This window comes from Gallus gallus, chromosome 20, assembly GCF_016699485.2.
Source record: "Gallus gallus isolate bGalGal1 chromosome 20, bGalGal1.mat.broiler.GRCg7b, whole genome shotgun sequence".
Classification (NCBI taxonomy): Eukaryota; Metazoa; Chordata; class Aves; order Galliformes; family Phasianidae; genus Gallus; species Gallus gallus.
Genome location: NC_052551.1, coordinates 12331977 through 12351605, shown reverse-complemented (window position 1 = coordinate 12351605; position 19629 = coordinate 12331977). Strand labels below are relative to the sequence as shown.

The following is a 19629-nucleotide window of genomic DNA, read 5'->3' as shown; positions in this document are numbered from 1 at the left end:
AGGAGATACCCATGTTACCAGTACAGTAATTAGCTAACGGTCTACCTTTGGTTTTCAGATGTTCTTACTAGAACCTTCCAGAATGTTACCAGAGACTAGCAAACTTTGTTATTACCCTGTTTTAAGCACTTTGTTCCTCAGAGATTAAGGGCAGCTCTTTTTTCACCTGAAAGAGGAAGCAAATGTGTAAACAAGATCTTGAAAACCAGAATTCCTGCCTGAGATTCTGAGCTGCCCTGGGTTCGAGCACTTTGCCAAGGGAGAAAGCAGTGATCTGCTGCCCTTCCAAAGAGAAGGGATCTTCCCTTGGGCAGATAAATTCTGCTGGGGAGGCGCTGCTGACTGACGAATGTCGATTTCTTCTCTTACTCTTGCAGTTTGGGCAGCCTAGGAATGCTTTGCTCTCATCTGTAGCTCTCGGTAACTACGTCCTGCTGTGCTCCTCTACTCAGACCCAGCACTGGTTGTATCACCTCATGAGAGCCTCCATCCCCTGCTGAAGGTCAGTTGTATCCACCTGGCAGATCACCCCTCCTGCCCCTTCTGTCTGTCACGGACAAGTGCTGAGGTCATAGCACTGCACACCTGAAAGCAGAGCAGCTTTGGAGGCAAGCCACAGTTGTGGGTTTGTACCTCTTGGCCTTAAGCACTGCTTGGGGGGCTGACTTGGCAACCAGTGGCTGACACACGGCTCTGGGGTGGCCTCTCCCGGAGGGGTGCTGCTGGAATTCTGCTGGTTTACCACTCGTTGATGCTTCCCACTTGAAAGAGGGTGCTCGTCTGGGACGAGTGTTTCTCCTGCGTGCCGTCTTTCTGCTAGAAGTACCCCATGAATTCCAGTGAAGCTGGGTAAGAAAGCTATAGCTCAGGGTGACAGGTTGTGTGCGTGGCTGAAAATTACACTCTAACGCTGCCAAAGAACCACTCTGCTCTCTGCCCAGCACAGTGCGGGGCGGGATGCTGTCTGCATGCACCAGGCTTGGGGCAATGAGGGGGAGTCATCCACACAGAACTCACCCTCACGTATGGTAATGCTTAAGGTTTTCTCAAAGCCACTTTTATATACCAACAAAAATTATAATGGTGCTTTAAATACTGAGGCAGCCTTGAAAGGCATGAAAAAGTTGGCTTAGGAGTCCTGAACTGGTATGATTGTGGCAGCCTTCTTTCTATCAAGGGCTGTGCAGCCTCTTGTGGTACGAAGTATTCTGTGTTCGTTACACTTCTAAACAAAGAAATACGGGAACAGGCGGCAGAAAAGGAGGGTAGCACTTCTGGCTGTGGTTAATTGCAGCAAGCTGGTGACAGTTCAAGGAAAATTCCGCTTGCAGACAGACTTTCTCTCGGTTCTTAATGCTGGTAGGCTTTTCCTGCTTTGTTTTGTTTTCTTTTCCATCTTTATCTGCTGTCACAGAAGCCGTATTTCATGAGAACTGCCTGCACGCGCTGCTGGGTGCTGTGAGGGCAGGGCTGTCAGAGCTGCGGTCCCACACACAGCGACCTGCGCAGCGCCCCGCGGCACCTCTGCACCGCTCCGAGTGCTGCTGCTGGGCGACAGCGCGGGTGTGAGCATGAGAAGCAGCCGAACTGCAAAGGTACGTCGCTTCGGGTTGTCTGAGCGTGGCACAGGAGTGAAAAGGTTCCAGCGCAGGGTGTGATGTTTGGTGTCGGCGCCAGGCTTGGTGATGTTGGAGGGGTTTGATGCTCCCATCCTGGGCAGAGCGCACTGGGGTGTGTTGTACTGTGTCCATGCTTTTACTGTGTGACAAAACCATTAATGGGAATAATGTTGTCATGGGGAGAGCTCCAAACAACGCAGGATTCGCAGCAATGACTGCCTGCGAATAAACACGTGAAACAATAGATAGACAACCTCGAGGTTCCCCTGCTTTACCGCTCTGTGATAACGCTGTGTACGCTGTATGTTGTCACAGTCGTATGGGGAGCTCCGGCCATCCCACTGCAGATCATTTCCCCACGTTACAACAAAACTGAAAAAGATTTAAAGTGCTCTCTTTGATTTCATTTTTTTGGAAGAAGCAACCTGTGAGGCTTTCCACGTGTCTTTGTGTATTCACATTATCCTAATATGTTTTTAATAGACATGGATAAAAGAGCTTGCATGCTCTGTTTTTCCCACTCTCTGGACTTGCTGAAGCACCTGCAGTAGCGTTCCTGTGCCGGGCAGCGCTCCATGCTTGCTCTGTGCCCCGGCTCTTCCACCTTCACGTGGAAAACCATTCCTGAGGATGGATTCAGGGTAGGATCCCTCCCAGAGAAATGTGGGATTTCTCTCTTGTTGCTCCTGCAGCATCGTCCGCACAGGAAATATTGCACATCTTGGTGCAACTTACAGCGCGGTTAGCATGGTAGGCTGTGCTTGGGAAATAGCTCTCTTACTGCTTGGCAACATTTTCTGTGCTTTTGCCAAAAGAAAACCAGAGGCGTTTCTTAAGCACGCATGAAGTTAATCTGAAATCTGCCTCTCCATCTGAAACACTCAGCTTAGATCTTCCTGTGTTGTCCACAACCGAGTGCATGGAGGTTGGTTTCTGGGAGCTCCACCACTCGGGAATACAAACACCCACAGCCACACATCTCCATTTCAAACCTGGGAGCACCACCAGCTCTGCCCATGGCCCCACTCCTTGGGGTGCCCCGCTGACACCACGGGGACCCCCCTGGCGTCGGCTCCAGACAACGCTCAGTTCTGTTTAACGCAGCTTTGTGGCCGCAGGTTGCAGCACTGCTCCGTGTATTTCTGGGAGCCCCTTCCAAAGCCCGGGGCAGTAAATGAGTGCTGCTCTTTATTGCCTGCATGAGGCGTTCAGAGGAGGCACAGATGAGCCGCTTTGTGCCAGGATTCCCTCTCACCGGGAGAACTGCAGCGACTGCTTCTCTGTTCCGAGCCCCGTCCAAAAGTGTAGATTTTGTTGATAAGGCATTTTCAATTCAGCTTTTTCTATTTGAGACCTGTGGCTTTTCCAGTGAAGTGATTGAGGCTGTGGGAGCACCTAATTTTATCTTGAAGCTGCTCTGGAAAGAGGAAGGAGAACACTGCAGCCAAAGAAAAGCAAAAGCATAAAACCCCACATGATGTGAATGAGTCCACAGCAGTGAAACCTGCGTGTTTGCTTGGGCACAACTTGCTGAGTGAATAGCAGTGATGGATGATTCCAAATAACACTCCCAGGTGATAGCGTTGAACAGCTTTTAATAATTAAAGAAGCACGCCCTTTCACCCGCAGTTAATGGTTAGCTTTAATGGTTGGTTTTAATGGCTAGCTTTAATGCTTAGCTTTGCTCCTCGGCTTTTCTGCCTCTAAAGGATGCGGTTATTTTGCAGCCCCTTCCCCGGGTTCTGAGATCTGCTCAGGTTTTGAGAAACTCAAACGTGAAAATTGCGAAGTAGATGGAGACGTTTGGAAGTACAAAGGAACAGGAGGAAAAGATGGTGCTACAAAAAAGACCATAAAGTCAAATAAATCCATTTCTGGTTCATCCCCGCTGCCCCCATCGGCCGGCCAAGATTCAGCTGTAAGACAGAAAGGCATTTCCCAGGGGATGAGGGACATCTGCGTGCCCTGTGCCAGGCCCCATTACAGCAGCAGCTGCAGGCCAATAGCACGTGCAGATAATTGTGCTACGTAATTAGCTCCCTCTGCTCCCAGCAGTGCTGTGCTCGGGGCTGCCGGAGGTGCAGAAGGAGCGGAGCTGCTCCCGGGCTCAGCGGTCTCAGCCCTGCTTTTAGGGGATGGAGTAGCAGAGGCACCACAATGAAGGTCAATGTAAGTACTGGATTACTGTATTTCTGGTGGACTTAATTTAACTGTGTGGTTTATCATACTGGCAGCGGAAGTGCATTTATCTGAGACCTGCATCTGCCAGAGCTGCTTCTCAGTGTGTGCTGCTGCTCTTGTTTACGGGTTGCTGTCAAGGTGTGTGGTCTGAACTCTCGAAACACAATATGGGTTGCCTGGTGCAGTGGCTGGCAGTCCTGTCTGGGGTGTGGGTTGGAACCAAGTGACCTTTGAGGTCCCTTCCAGCCCAACAACTCTATGATTCCATGAGTTCAACTGAAGAAGTGCCTCACTGAGAAGAGCAGCAGTAAGGCTGGTAAGGGTGAGGTTTTGTATCACGAGTACTGGGCAGTAATGTGTGTTGCTGAAAGGTTACACAAGTGGGGGCTGTCAGGATGCCCTTTACCCTCCCTTTTTCCTTGGAAATAATTAGCATGAAGAACTAGAAGTTGAATTTTACTTCAAGAGAAAGAGGATGCTGCACGTATGGTGATTAGGCACTGACCTTAAGGCTACAGGTAACGGAAACGCTTTAACAGCTTGAGTCACTCTGCTGAAGCAGTGTCAGCAGAACGCAGGCTGTGTGCTCCCTGGGATAGGGACTGACCACGTCCTACGCTGCTTCTGCAAACACAACCGAAGCTCCAAAGCAGAAAGCAGCAGTGGTGCTGTTTGCTTTTAAGAAATACTGCTCCGCTTTGAAATAGCGGTGAAATATTTGGATGAATGAAACCCAGTGTGTAGTTACGTGCCGATGTTTTGCCCCAGTGTATGAGCAGACGCGGGGTAGGAGCTGGTCTTGTGCTAAGCAAGGGCTGTCTGGCTGCCCACAGCAGTGAATCTCTGCGCCCAACAGCACAGCTGAGCTCCGGCAGCTGCGGCTCCAGGCAGGACCTGCAGTCATTGAGTGCCCCACATTAACAGCCACACAGTGCAGCACGTGTTGGGTGTGGGGGCGGGTGGGAGCACATCTCCTTCATTTCCTGGAGAATATTTTGATTTTCAGTTGAGGTCTTGTCCAAAATCTTATCTTAACAAGTAATCATGGTAACGTTTTTGAGCAGACAGCTGCAGTGAGGGAGATGGAGGAAGCTGGAGTGCCTGGAAGCTGTGGTGCTGCTGCTGATTCATTATGAATCAGAGAGAGCAGCCCCCCCTGGGCCTCTGCCATCCTCACGGCATCAATAGAAGCTCTGCTGCAAGGTGTGGGGTGATGGAGTGTCCGCTTGTGCACCCGGCTGGAGAGCAGGCAGCAGTTGCTGCTTGTGGGTGTCCGTCCCACTGCGACCGGTGATTGGTGGTTGCTCCAGGCAGCTGCTCCCATAGGGACCTCTGCCCGTGCCCTGAACAACCACAGCTAAGCAGCTTTTTGCTGCTTTGTGTATCTTAAAGTTCACGTGTGGAAATAAGTGTTGTGGTAAAATACAGTTAACATACTAAAAGATTTAGAAAAGACTCAGAGAAGTAAATTAATTGGAGCATGCAGGCAAATCCTTTGGATAGCAGCAGGAACCAAAGGCCAGAAATGCATACATTCCTTCTTGAAATGTCAGGAAATGGCAGTTTATTTTTCCTTCAACTTGGCATGGAAGCGTTATGGAAGCATGGGAACGGAATCCTGACTGTGCACAGGCGAGGGGGAGATGTGTGCTGGCTTAGATGGAGCCAGGCTTTGGTCAACAGCTTGCGTGGAGAAAAGAGGGCTTGGGGAGAATGAGCAGCACTGCCCTGTGATTCCCATCACTGCACTGAGGTTATGGGGCTTTTGGTGTGTTGGGGTTTTTGTGTGTTGGGAGCAGTGCTGGGTAAGGCACCAATTATAAAGATGTAAAGTACAGAGAGTGACTGCCTTGCGTTAGGCCAATTGGTCTAAAATTCAGTGGAAGTGGGTACACAAGAAATTTGTTCACCTCTAACTTAACTGAAGCTGTGCTTCCGGAGGCCTTATGGTGCAAAGCTGCTTGGTATGGTTGGCTGTGTGTGACCAATGAACATTGCAGAAATGAGGTCACAGAATCCCATATGTGGGAGAGCAGCACCTTAGAAATAGGTTGCTGAGGATGCAGCCTCTGCCCTCCAGGTCTGTGCTCCGTCATTGCCTCACTAAGCAGAGGGGGGGTGTCAGCAACGTCCTCCAAAGTGCTTTCCCATGGGGTGATGAACCGCCCTTTAAGATGTGCTTCATCTCAGGGTAGTTTTATAGGGCTGCTAATAGGGAAAAAGCAACAAATGCCAAAGAAAAAACACTTTGATCTCATCTGCATTGCTTTAGTGCTTGTTACATGTTGGTCGTTGTAAGGACGCATGAATGAGATGACACAAAATAACACAGAGCGATGCACAGCCGCCCCGAGATGGCATTCTGCAGACGATGCTGTCACACCGCTTCCACTCCGCTGCTCATGAAGGAAACATGCAGATCCCAGTGGCCCCACAGTGCAGCTTCCTCCCAGTGAAACATCCCATAAAGTCTCTGAGAGCCTGGGAATGCAAAGCTTGTTTACGGTTAATGGAAGGTCAGGGATGCTTCTGCTTACAGGACGGGAAGGGGCTGCCACAGTGATTCTTTACATATGTCCTGGGCAGCTGAAAGCAGAGCTACGGCCCGCCGTGTGGCACACAGCCTGGGTAGGTGAGCTGAGCTGTGCTGCAGGTGACCTTGTGCCACAGAGGAGAAAAGCAGCCAACACACAGAAAGCTCTTTGCTGACAGAACTACAGCACTCGCCAGTACCAAAACTAGCTGATTCCCTGCCTTCTTGTATGTATTTCCCATAAAATAAACTCGCCAGTACCTGTGATGTTAGGCACTGCTGTGAGTTTGTTGCATTACCTTTTACTGGTATTAGGCTGATCTTCAACAGCGATTTCATTATCCTGAGCTAGCACACACTGAAGCCATAGCTGGTGCACCTAAAACCAACAGAACTTACACTGCTTCCATGCTGCCTTTGGTAGTAATGATGCATAAAAGAAATGCCACATGGGTCTTATCTTACAATAGAGGAGCAAAGAGAGCACAGAACAAGATGTAAAGGCAGACCTGTTTGATCTTTCATTTCTGTTACACATTGAGAAAATGTTCCTTTTTGTGTTCTTAGAGATGGGATTTCAGCAGGAATTCAGACACTTTCAGTGGTGTGCCAGAGCTTGTGTTGGTTTTGCAGTGAGTTGCTGCAAATTTCTGCCTGGCGGTAGGCACTGAAAATGCACTGCAGAGTCTCTTTGAGGATAGAAATTGGTGGTTGTGTGTCTTGTGGTTTGGTTTTCTTGTTTTAGTTCTTGTGGTGTGATATAAGGATGCAAAAGGAGGATTGAGTTCAAGAGTTCTGCCTGAAACCTTCCTGTAGTTTGATGGTTACAACTTAGTTATCTATTTTCTTACCTGTTTCTGCCTTCTGTAAAACTCTTTCCAAGGTTAGTTTCAAGGAGAAAGGATAAGAAAGCTTCACTGAAATACCTTCCTGAGTTTCTCTGCCCTCCTTCAAATATGCTGAAAAATGTCACAAAGGGATCACATGGTCTTAAATTCAATCTTTCCCCGCCAGTAAAATCACTGCAGCAGCAAAGATGGGGTCAGCTGGAATAAATCCTCTCACCAATACCTGCTGAGGTCACGTTTGGGTGTTGCTGAGTACCACTGGGGGTCATTCTGTAACTGAGATGGTGGTCCAGATGTGCACAGGCTGTGATGTGTGCAGGTCAAATCCTGACCTGGTGAAAATCAGCACATGTACTCAATAACAAGTGCAACTTGCAGTTGGATTTCTGTAATGTTACAACTTTTATACATTGGCTTGGGAAATGCTGGTGCCTGAGCACCCTTTAAAACCGTACTGTGACCCGAAGTCTCTTCCTCCTCCTTTTACTGGAGCTGGGAAGAAGGCTTTGCTGTTCAGAGCAGCAGAGAGGGGCTCTGTTCCCAGGGTCAGCTCTCCTGCATGAGCTCAGATAAGGCTCTGTACCTCAGCTGCCTGTTTGCATGATGAGGATGGTTCCTCTGTTCCTGTGCCCATCCTTTTGAGGTCTTACGAAGAAGGTCTGTCTTTCAGCGTGTAGAGTGCTCAACAAAAAGGGAGCAAATGCCAGGAGAGCTCTGGAGATGTCCCTGACTAACAGCAGGAAAAGTTGGGTGGGGTGTTGGGGTTTTTGGTTGGTTGGCTTTGTTTGGTTGTCCATTGGGGATTTTGGGGGGTTGGTTGGTTTGGCTTTTGGCATTTGTTTTGTTTTTCCTCTTAGCTGTAACAATGTGTGAAGTGCAGGCACAGCCTGTGCTGCTCTCTGATGGGATTCCTGGCGGGCTGACTTCAGCACAGGTGGATCAGAGAGAGCATTTGGCACTGCCCGAAGAGAAAGCGGGCTGCCATGTCCAAGGCAAGAGGGCTGCTTTAATCAGAGCATGCCATAAGGTAAATGGGACTGTTGCTGTCTGTCTCTGACAGCTGCTGATGGACAAGTCCATGCATCATAACAAGGCCATTGTTCACTGCCATTCTCCTGAGGAAGGGTGTGTTGCTAACAGCAGGCTACTTCCATCAGCTGAGCTGACAAATGGGCTTGCTGCTGCTTCAAACCAGCTGTCACTTTACAGCAAATGCTCTGCACAAAAATACAAGGCATCACGTTTCCTATTTGGGTGCTATCTCTCTGGACGTTACTTGTACTTTCTGCTAAGAAACTAATGCTGGAGCATCCAGTGGGAAGCAGTCAGTTGCATTTTAAGCTGAAAGCAAACAGTATACGCGAAAGCACTGCAGCTACAGGTCTTTCCACCCTTTGCAGAAATGCCTCAGATGAATGAAGCTACCTGCTGCTGCTGCTTTTCATTCTTTCATCCCATACAGAGTAAGCAACCCTAACCCTAAATCGATGTGCTAAAAATAAAGCGTTATCACTCATGATTGCCAGGCTGTATGTAAGCTCAGCTGAGGCAGGTAGAGCAGCCCTGTGGTGATGAAGCTTGGAAAGTATGAATATTTTCTTTCCTACAGGTTTCCTGTGATCTGTCAACTCTGTTCTTCGCTGGCTTCCTGTATGTATGTATATATTTTAAAAAGAGAGAGGTGAGGTGATAAGAGCACTGTTGGAGATGCTGAGAGATAATGAATGCTTCAGTGCACGGTGATGTCTGTGTCATGGGGAGGACAAGGGCACTGTTCCAGTTGCTCTCACCTGAAGCTGAGTTCCCGGCTGCGCTACCCAGCCAACACAATGAGCAGTGCGTGAGGTGTCACTGCACAGGGCTGGGAGTTTCTCCCTGAGCTGAATGACACGCGTTGTTGGCCTGGGATCTGTGAGGCAATAGGACACAGCTCTCCAGCCTGACGGAGAGCCGAGATGGGCACAACTGGAGCTGATGCTTTCAGTGCTGCTGCCCCAGCACTGCCAGCAGACTGAGCTCATCAGCACTGCTGCTGGGTTTGCCTTCATAAGGCTTGGCGGACAGAAGAAGCATTTAAGGGAAAATAAGTAGGGTGTTCATTTCTTTTTCTATTAAGAAACAGCTAATTGCTAATGTGCAGCTGAAGCCCTCAGATAAACGAGGTGGCAGCCAGGGAGGACAAGGTTTATTTTTGGCTGGGTGACGCATTTCCTCTGACTTCTGACAAACAATTCACAGGATGCTCATGGGGAAAACCACTGGTTTTTCATAGCATGGTGCTCATGAAGGCCAGGTAATGAATGCCAGCCACGCTTCCAAGGCCTCAGTGGGAGAAGCAATGCAGAAACATACAGTAGGGTTATTACTTCTGTACAACATAGCAGACAGATGTTAGAGGCAGTTGACGCTCTGAATCCACAGCTCTGAGATACGGTCTTTAATTCCAGCCCATGCATTTCGTATCAAATTGAGATGACGGTGGAGGTGGGCGCCGTGCCGGTGCTCTGCTCTGCTGCCGGTGTGACACTGCTGTGTTCTCTCCCTCAGAACGCGCTGGCGAAGGCTCTGTATGACAACAAGGCGGAGTGCTCGGACGAGCTGGCCTTCCGTCGAGGGGACATCCTGACGGTGCTGGAGCAGCACGTTGTTGGCAGTGAGGGCTGGTGGAGGTGCTCACTGCACGGACGGCAAGGCCTGGCTCCTGCCAACCGCCTGCAGCTCCTGGCGGGCCCGCAAGCCCTGCCACCTCCTACCATCCCCAGCGATGCTCCAGAGCCACCCGTGGCCCCACAGAATATCTACCAGGTGCCCTCCGTGCCCAAAGGCACTGCGTCATCCTCTACCTATGAGAAGATGGAGGGGTGGGTGACATCGCCGGCTCGGGCTGCCACCCTCCCTGCCCAGGGGGTCTACCAGGTGCCGGCCTTGGCTGCACAGCTGCTCAGTGAGAGGACACGGTGCTCCACGCAGCAGGTAGGGTGTGAGCAGCACGGGACCAAGCGCTGTCATTGAAGTGGTGGTTGGGGGGCAGGGGGGTCTGAATGGCTGTTGGGTGGAAAATTCCAGTGCAATTTGCAGCAAAGTCAACCAGATAAAGAGCATTTAGGAAATTCTTTTGAGTCCATCGCAGCGTTATGAGAGAAAGGCTGATCTGGGCAATGTATGATACTCTATATTCTGTCATGTCTCACCTTTTTTGACACTTTAAGTAGGCTGTAAAGCATGGCAGGAAGTATAGAATAAACCACATGTTTGGAGGAATCTAGAAATGGTTCGCAAACCCACCCCAAAGTCAAAATAAGAAGAGACAGACAGCACCTTCCTGCTGCTCACCAGCGTGTGTCTATCCAGAGCCTCCTGGTGCACAGAGGGGGCCTTTGCAGACAACCACACAGGAAGAAGATTTCTAACAAACAAGTTATCCTCTGCCAAGGCTGCCTTTCAGTTGCTTTCTCAGAAAGCCATTGCCTTGTAGGCTGTCACTACACTTGCACAAAGCAGCAGCACTTCTTCAGGCGTGTGGGAGGACGGGAGGCTGTTCAGCTGTGAGTGTGGCCTCAGCCAGATCCTCTCCTGGTCCATTTCTGCTGCTGCTTCTGAGGCCGTGAGCAGAGTACATGGGATGAGAGCAGTCACCAGTTCCCTCAGTGCTGTGGGATTACAGACCCCGTTTTGCAGGACTTCATTACAACTGCCAGCGTGGTCTTTTCTTTCTCACTGTTCCTTGCATTCAGGTGAAACATCTGAGTGGGAAATGTATTATTTGATTAAATGTCACAGTGAGGTTACATCATCCAAACCTTGTGCTTTCTTCAGCATGAGATTAATGCAGAATCTTTTATAATGAAAGATAAACGGAGCAGGTGTGGAGGGAGTTCCAAGTACAAGCTTTCGTTCAGTCCCAGGAGCTCTTCAGCCCTGGGTAGCTCTTTATTTTGTGTACGAAAATCACATTAAAAATGTTAATTGGCACAGGACAGAAGTCCAACCCCAAACCATACAGCCCTTTAGTCTGAATTAATGAGCATTCAATCTACAGGACGCAGCTGGCCGGCTTTCCTCCCACTGTGCTACAGAATGAGACGCTGGTTCCTCCAGTGCAGCAAATAGGTGCTGGAAAAACAGACATGTTTGGTGAATTTCTGGTGACTTTAAACTGTGTTTTCAGCCCTTCAGCTGCACTCCCAGACCTCATCTCCAGTTTCCATAATGGCAAGCTCAAACCGGGCAGTAGCTGCCAAAGACCCCCATGCACTTGCTGTGAGCTGGTTTCTCCGCATTCCTAACCACAAAGAAGGCAGGGCACTTGCAAACTGAAGTGAGATCAGTGCAATTTTCCACGCTGCACCAACAAACCAGGTCCTGAAAATGCCATCTATTTCTTCATTTGTGTGAGTGGCCCAACATTAGAGCTCATCAGCTTTTCCTGTCTCTGTAATTTCATGAGTGTATGCCTTGCTTACTCTACCAGAGAAAGGGGGAAGGAAAAATAAAAGAGGAAAAAACAGAAGTTCTAGCTGCTTTTACTACTTCAAAGTTCAGCTTTGCCTGAGCTGCTCTTGCACAACGCCCCAGCTGTTGCCACAACAACTGCATCATGGTGGTCACAGGCTGCACACAGACATTGGAGCAATCAGAACTGCCCTGCGTAGATCCTACCAGACAGCCGGCAAAGCTGCCAACACGCTCAGCTGTTCCCCGAGCAGCTGAGTAAAGCCACTGTAAGTCTTTGAGGGAGATGACTGAAGGCAGTAAACCAAAGCCAGCGTGCTTTCACCCTGTATAAAAACACTGCTGCTTTGCTCACTGCCCAGGCTAACCGTGTGCTGATTGAACGAAAGTCAGTATTTTCAGTGTTGATGAAAGGCCTTCCCCAGCGTTCATCTCTTGGTGTCTTAACTGCTGGTGCCACAGATCTGATCTCAGCTCTTAAAACGATGTTTTATGCATATAGAATTAGTCTGTAATTGGCCTAAATAATGTAATTCCCATATAGACTTCTCTGTTTAAAGAGGTGGATAGGACATCGAGGTAATTGTGTCTCTTTCTTCCAAATGAGTAAATGCTTCAGAACTACACAGTAACACATCTCAGCCTGTGTCCTTTTGATGCTGTCATTCCTGTGAAGCCTGGCTTGATCTGATGGCTCTGTGAGAGAGAAGTAGAAAATCCCCTTTCTTTTTGTAACAGTTCTGCTTTGGAGAGGTCAAAAGATTTGAATGATAATAGAAGCTGAATTTTCTCCAGCTCTTTGCCCCCCCTTGGTTAATAACGCCGATTCTCTTTGATTCGTATGTGCCCATTCTTATCTGAAATAAAGCAGAAATGGTAGCAAAGGAGAAAACACCAAATTTATCCCCATCAGTGAAAAGCTAAAGGTTGTGATCACTGAAGAGTTCCTCCCATAGCCGTGACCTGTTCAACCAGCTGAGTTTTCAAAGATGTCCTGAGCTTGTTGCCCACTGTGGTTTCCTCATTATCGTTTTGTTTTGTTTTCCCTTCCCCTCCAAGCACCTCTTCACTCTCCCGAGAGCATGCCGGGCTTCAGTGCCAAACATCACCAGTGAGCTGTACGATGTCCCATCCATGCAGAGCCGGGAGTCCTTACTCACACAGGTACGTCTTCCCTCAGTCCCTCATGTACCACTGGGCCCCCAACCCATCTCCATCCCATAGAGCCTCAGAATACAGCTTAAGGTTTAGGGTTTAATTCTAGCATTTTCCTGTTGGGGTTTTTTGTAAAATTTGGCAGAAACCATGCCTTTTTAGGGAAGTTCAAAACAAAGTAGTTCTGCTTTGAATTGGTTAGAAATGCAAAGAAATGTGCTTTAAATCTGGTTATGTTTCTTACAAGCACGTTCAGTTTAACTACCACAGTCCTGATCTAGACTGTGGAAACCAGGAGCTACGCAGTATGTGAGTGGAACATCTCTGAATACCGAGGGAGTCTTCAGGGGGCTCTAATGTGGATTGAAACCTGATTCTTTTCCCTTTGGCCAGAGTGGTGCCACTCCACCTGCAGCACGAAAGGGCTCTGTGCTGCTCAGATCTCCCAGGTGCTTCCAGGAAGAGCAGCAGTTCTACAACGTCCCATCCAGCTCAGAGAAGGCTGGAGCTGTTATCCAGGATTCAGCAGTGGGCAACGTAAGTAAGACTTTTTGTCCATGAGAGGATAATCTCCCATTAGTGCTCTGATGTTAGGCACGTGTGCTGAACCTCTCTCTGAGTGTGTTTGCAAGTGAGGATCATGGGAAAAGCATCAGTGCAGCACATCTTCAGTGCAGCACTTTGTGCTTCATGCTGAAGAGAAAAGCACTGCCTGTGAATGTCTGCTTGTTTGCAGTACTCAAGCATACAGAACCAAACTCTTCCCACTGCGTGCAGCCTACTCCTGCCACTCTTGGGGAGCACAGCACACCCAATGTTGGGGGCAGTGCTGAGGGGCGGAGTGGGATTCCCCACCTTCCAGGGACCATCCTTGGAGAAAGGACTGATCTGAAATTTCACAACAAAGAAAATGCCTCGCTGGAGACTCTTCATTAGTGAAGTGCCAATCATCTCAAGTTTCCTGAACAGTTTAGGGTCCAAGAGAAATTTGACATGCTTTAATCACCTGTGCCCAAAATATTTTAGCCTTCACATCTGCAGGTTGTGCACTGTAGAAAGGAAATAAGAATTATGGGCTAGGCTTTTTGTGGAATCATTCTGCTGATTTTACTGCATACATCTGCACACTGAGAATTTAGTTTTGTTTATTATTTCTTGTTTAAAAACACTGTTTCTAAATCTTATGTGCTCTATTGTAGTTGTATGATGTCCCTCCCAAAAGAGAAACCGATGCTTCAAAGAAGAAATCTCAGAAGAAGTACTGGGGTCACTGTAACACCCTGCCAAATCCTCGCAAGTCAGAATGGATTTATGATATTCCAATATCACCTGAAAAAACAGGATTAAAACAAAACTCGTCTGTCCATTCCACGGAGAACCAGGTGCTATATGACATACCCCCGGCCAGGTACAAGGCACTAACAACAAATGCCGAAGCCAATGTTGTAAATCCACAGTTGTATGATATTCCACCAACACAACGGAAATTAACATTTCCAGATGTCCCTCTTTATGACGTTCCATCCTCAAAGGATGTTCTCTTGCAGCAGAATGGTAGCTGTGATGTACCCCCAAGTCTCCCGGCTCCGAATGCTGAGAATCAGATTTCTGGAGGGAATGTCTATGATATCCCAAAAGGTTTGCCCACTGCTATGCAGCCTAAGAAAGAGATGGAAAAAAACAGCAACCATTCTGGAAACCAGGCATACCACATCCCAGCACAGCTCTCAAGAGACACCAAACCAGAACACGACAGATTACCGATGTGTGGACATGACAATAGTGCGGACAGCAAAAACAGCACTATTTCTATGTCCTCAAACTCTTCTTCTGAGTCTTCTTCTGCATCATCATCAGAAGAGCCTGACAAAGAAATTAAGCTGGACCTCGAGGTGGCCATAGAGACGCTGACTAGATTGCAGCACAGCGTATCTAGCTCAGTTGCAAGTTTAATGATCTTCGTGAGCAGTAAATGGAGATTACAAGAGCACCTAGAGAAAAACATTGAAGAAATCCATAGGGCCATTGATCACATAAAAGTGTCACTTGGAGAATTCTTGGCCTTTGCTCGAGCCTTAAAGGTAAATGCATCCTACCTCACTGATAACAATCTTCAGATCAGAATTAAGAAGCAGCTAGAGATTCTTATGAACTCATTCCAAATCTTGACAGAAACAAGAGAAGCTCTAAACAACTGCAACTGGTCTTTGGAGGCTTTGGTCCTCAAGAAACCTTACAGCAACCCAGATGATCTTGATCGCTTTGTTATGGTTGCCCGCACGATTCCAGATGATCTCAAGAGATTTGTATCCATCATCATTGCCAATGGAAAGCTTCTCTTCAGAAAGAATGAGAAGGAGCAAGAAATGAAGCAACCGAGAGTGAGCCCAGGATATAAAATGCCAAAACAAATCACGTCACCAAGAAGAATAGAAATAGATTCACTTCCAGTGAGCGCTCCTGATAAGCCCAACCCAAGTCAAGGCAGCAATGAGACGACAAAAGAAAATGTCTCTGAGGACTGTGAATACGTTCAGCTACAGGTTAGTGAAGTGGGATTCTATCATCTATATTCTTGATCATTTGCAGATGTTGTCATTTCAACTTCAGATTGCATTGCTATCTATTTTCCAGACATTATGTGAACTCAGAATTTCAATCATGTAGGTACAGTGATCAGTAATTACAAGTAACAAAGAGAACTGGTATTAGAGACTGTCTACACAGCCAGCCAGAACTGAGAAAGATTTGCAGCTTGCCCTTTCAAATTCATTTGAGAGACAGTTTTAGTCTGTGGGTTAGCTTTTTTCCTTAACCTAGTAGATCTCTCCTTGCCCATATGTTTCACTTGTAAACTCTGACATCGCGATACACGTACTACTGATTTTCTACTTTAGGATATACTGTGGTTCTGCAGATACATGAGTATTTTTTAATAACAGATTAAATTCTTACTCTGAATTTTCAATTTATTTCCTAGAATACTTTTGGAGTTTTGGTAGAATTATTTTTTTTCTTAGAATTACTGTAATGTCTGCTAAGAGCTCATTCTCTTAATTGGCTTTGTGAAGGAGTGCTGGATGTCCTTACAATTTAGGGAACATTGTGTTTTATTGATGTTGATTTCAATTGTAGCTGCTAGGATTGCACAAAAGTTTAAGTAGAAAAAAACCACAGTTTATTCCAGTACGTGCATCAATGCTGTCCGTAACACAGTCTGCACAGCAAGCATTTCCCCTGAAATAAGTGCAAAGCACATTTATATTCAAATATTTTATGTAAACCACTTCAATTTTACTTTCATTTTGATTTTTAACAGGCACAGAAAATAATTTCTGGTAAAGAAGTGTCAGAGAAGAGTACAGATTCAAAACCAAAGGTATTTCTGGTCTTGAAAACTATGACATAGAAGGAGTTCCAGTCCTTCATTTCTGTGCTTGTTAAATTCAAAGTGATTTCTGTGTTTGGATACCCACCTCTACACATGGAGATGTATTTGTTTTCTCTGTTCATTTTCCCACTAAGAGGTTTTTTTAGCTACCGCTGTAAAGCTGTGCAAAAGATTTATTTCCCTAAATGTGATTAACCACTCCAAAGTCCTACGGTTCTTCATCTCTTTGCTTTTGTGTCTCATTTGGGGCAAGGCTGTGACAGGTGATATTTCAAAGTAATGCACTGCTATAAGGACTGAATCTCATTATTGTATAGTTTTAATTATTCATGCCCCTCATGAAGTCATTACCATTAAAAATCAAATCTAAATGTCTTCTGCTATCCAAAAGCTTGGAGCCCAGACTCCATAAAGGACTGACGTTTAACTACAGAACATTGTCTGCTCTCCATTATTAAAATGGTGTTCCGTGAAGTTTTTTCAGGGAAAAGGTAAGTGAGTGAAAACGCCATTTTGAAGCCCAGTATTTTGTGGAGAGTAAATGATGGCCAAAAAAACCAACCGTGCTGGGCTGAGGCTGCGCAGCTTTTGGCATCTGTTAGCCAGCAGAACTCCCTCTAAGTGAGGAAACATGGGAAGAATGTAAGAATGTGCTGTAGAGCAAGTAAGGACAAAAACAGCATGCTGCCAACCTGAGTCCATTCTTTTGAACCCTCTTTCTAGGTGCTGCCATCTACAAAAAAGAATGCAGTTCGAAGCCAGCAAGATTCTGCAAAAAAAGTTGTCATCCCAGAGCAGTGCAGGCTGTGCTTCGGTGCCCTTCACAAGGCCATTGCTGTGTTTAATAACAGCCTGAGCAGTAAGCAGCCGCCTGAGGTCTTCATATCCCACAGCAAATTGATCATTATGGTGGGGCAGAAGATAGTGGATTCTCTCTGCCAGGACACACAACTGAGAGAGGCCCGGAGCGACGTTCTGCACAGCAGCAGCCGGTTTTGCAGCCTCCTGAAGAACCTGGCTCTCGCCACCAAAAATGCTGCAATCCAATATCCGAATGCAGACGCGATGAGGGAACTTCAGAATAAAAATGATGAGCTGTATAAATACACCCAGCAGTTCAGAGCGATGTTAGAATGAGTGACCTCGCTTTTTATTATAACAATTATTAGTATTTTGAACAGTGGTCGAAACTTGAATTTCTGTGTTGTTACAGTTCTCTCTTCACCCCCTTGGCAGCCAAAGGGCAGGAGCAGCTCAGTGGTGCCTACCCTCAGTCCTGCCAAGCACCCCTGCCAGGCGGTTTCCCTTGGGTACTGCTGCACCTCTAGCAGGTGGAGACCCACACAACAGCAGATGCAGGAGGGAAATGTAGAATTAAATGTGTGCTTCCCTCCCTGCTCTTCAGACTTTGCCTAGAAATGTTGTCCTCTTCCTGTCGGGGCAGGAATTTTTGCTGAGGATTTGAGCAAATGTTATTAACTTTTTTTTATTATTTTATTTTTTTTTAATTTCTACACGTGTCAAAAATATATTTTCCTATTTTTTTTTCTGAGTATGTAGAGTCTCTCTTTGCATTTATCTGTGCCCCACTCTGTAAGCTGTGATATATTACTATGTGTACCACCAGCAGCGGTTCCCGGAGCACTCGACTCAAATCTGGTTTTGATTTGTTCCCACGAGCGTTACCTTTGCAGCTGTTTGATGTTCCAACGCCATGAATGCATCGCAGGACAAACTGCACCTCACTGCTGTCGGCCAGAAATGCTCCAGCTGCTGTCTGAGCACAAACAGAACGCCTGCAGAGTTCTGCTTCCCCACAGCCGCAGCTCTGGGGATCGCAGCTCCGTCACTGCCCGAAGCCTGCAGGCAGCGCCTCCGTATCCCACCCCGCCTCTAATGTCAGCCATCGTGTGTCACCTCCTCTGTCCCCAGAGCTGCTGGTCTGAAGCAGAGCGATGCGGGCCCTGTGAGCATCCGTGCGGACTGTTCCTATCCCGGTGCTGTTTGTATTTATCATGACTAATTTATTTAAAAGTTTTATCTGAATGTTTTAAAGTCTGGCCTCTCTTGGTAGCGCGTGCCTGCATTTTCACCCTGAGGTGGGGTGGGTCGGTTGGTATTTGCAGCTGTTTGCTGCTGTCGTTTGTGTCTGCGCAACGAACGGCCCCATCACTGTCACACATTCCCCCTGCAGTCATGCTTTGTACGGTGATTTAAATGCCGGTATAGAATCGTAGCTTGGGTTGGAGGGGGTATGTCTGATGTGGCCGCGAATCCCCCAGAATGTGTGTTCTGCCCCGATTTCTTCCCATAAATAAATAAACCAACGAACGAATGCACAACTCAATGAAGGAAAGCGGCTTCGGGCACGGAGGGGGGCCGAGGGCGCCCCCTGCTGGGCGCGGCGCTACGCTCTGAGGGCGGCCGCCTGCCCGCTGTGAGCCCCGCCCCCTGATGCTGATTGGTGAGCGGCCGCTGTGACGCTTTCGGGGAAGGCCGGAAGTCCTCAACCGGAAGTTTGTCGCCCGTCGGGGAAAGATCACGGAAGCGTAGCGTGATGGGATGCGATGGCGGCACCATCCCCAAGCGGCACGAGCTGGTCAAGGGGCCTCGCAAAGCTGTCAAGGTTGGGGGGTGCCGCGTGAAGGCTCTGGATCTCGGCGGGCGGCTGCTGGGCCGGTTTTGTGAGGCTGGGCACTGAGCTTGGGCCCGCGGCCTTTGGGAGACAGGGCTGGTTCGTCCTCCGGCGCCTGGGGATCGGTTTTGGTGCTCGGAGCGGAGGAGGAGCGCCTTTCCTGTATCTGAAGTGATATTAGGGGCTGTGGTGAAAGCTGCTTTGTACTCTGGGAGGGTTTACAGGCATAAGTAGTCTGTTAATAGCACGGGGTTGGAGCGTGCTTCAGTAGGGATACGGAATTTGCTGGTAACGCATCTGCACATCGTGTAGTAGTGGCACCAGGCGCCCGGTGTCGCTGGACGTTGTGCTTTCCGTGTTTCATCTGATTGCATTCCGAATATGGTTTGCTCCCCTTTTTTTAGAATGTTTTGCAGTATTGGATATAGCACTGTCGCTGAGATTAAACATAGGAAAAGTATCACAGCAAACATCAGAAAAGTTATGCAGATAACTTATAATAATATAAGCAAATACAAAGCACTTCTGCTCTGTGTGAGACTGTGACCATACTGCTACATTATACCAATTAAGGTAGCTTCAAATCTCAGCCTTTCTCTGTGGCCAAATATTTCATAAATTTATGTTTATAAAGTGAACTTTCAGGTATTGTACTGGTATCCCTAGATATGCTTTTCTTGTTAGTTTTGCTCCTTACAGGGACTGAAAGTTGGTTCAAATGGGTCTCAGATGTAGAGCTATGGAGATGAGCACCATAGATAACATGAAGTGTAAAAAAGAGTAAATAAGGGAAGCGTATAGATGGAGGTCCCAGA

The 19629-nt window shown here is 47.7% G+C and overlaps 2 protein-coding genes across 10 annotated transcripts in view; both read left to right on the top strand.

Annotated features, from left to right (window-relative positions):
- Window positions 1-220: 220 nt before the first annotated feature.
- Window positions 221-18809, top strand: CASS4 (Cas scaffolding protein family member 4). Of its 8 annotated transcripts, XM_046902885.1 has the most exons (8): window positions 1490-1595; window positions 2103-3788; window positions 9729-10154; window positions 12693-12797; window positions 13182-13325; window positions 13988-15331; window positions 16108-16167; window positions 16903-18809. In XM_046902885.1, exons 2-8 carry the CDS (start codon window positions 3777-3779, stop codon window positions 17314-17316), a joined length of 2505 nt encoding a protein of 834 aa, XP_046758841.1. In that variant the 5' UTR covers window positions 1490-1595; window positions 2103-3776; the 3' UTR covers window positions 17317-18809. The 8 variants fall into 8 exon arrangements, with proteins under 8 accessions (XP_040506670.1, NP_001383778.1, NP_001383779.1 ...); XM_040650736.2 differs by lacking the exons at window positions 1490-1595; window positions 2103-3788 and adding an exon at window positions 221-502; NM_001396849.1 differs by lacking the exon at window positions 2103-3788 and having other exon boundaries at window positions 1466-1595; window positions 16903-18515.
- RTFDC1 (replication termination factor 2 domain containing 1) overlaps window positions 18707-19629 on the top strand; it is a 21261-nt gene continuing 20338 nt past the window's right edge. For both annotated transcript variants that reach the window (NM_001006297.3, NM_001396856.1), the window contains exon 1: window positions 18707-18805. In NM_001006297.3, coding sequence (NP_001006297.2) covers window positions 18737-18805 — 69 coding nt within the window. In that variant the 5' untranslated portion in view covers window positions 18707-18736. The remainder of the gene's footprint in view (window positions 18806-19629) is intronic.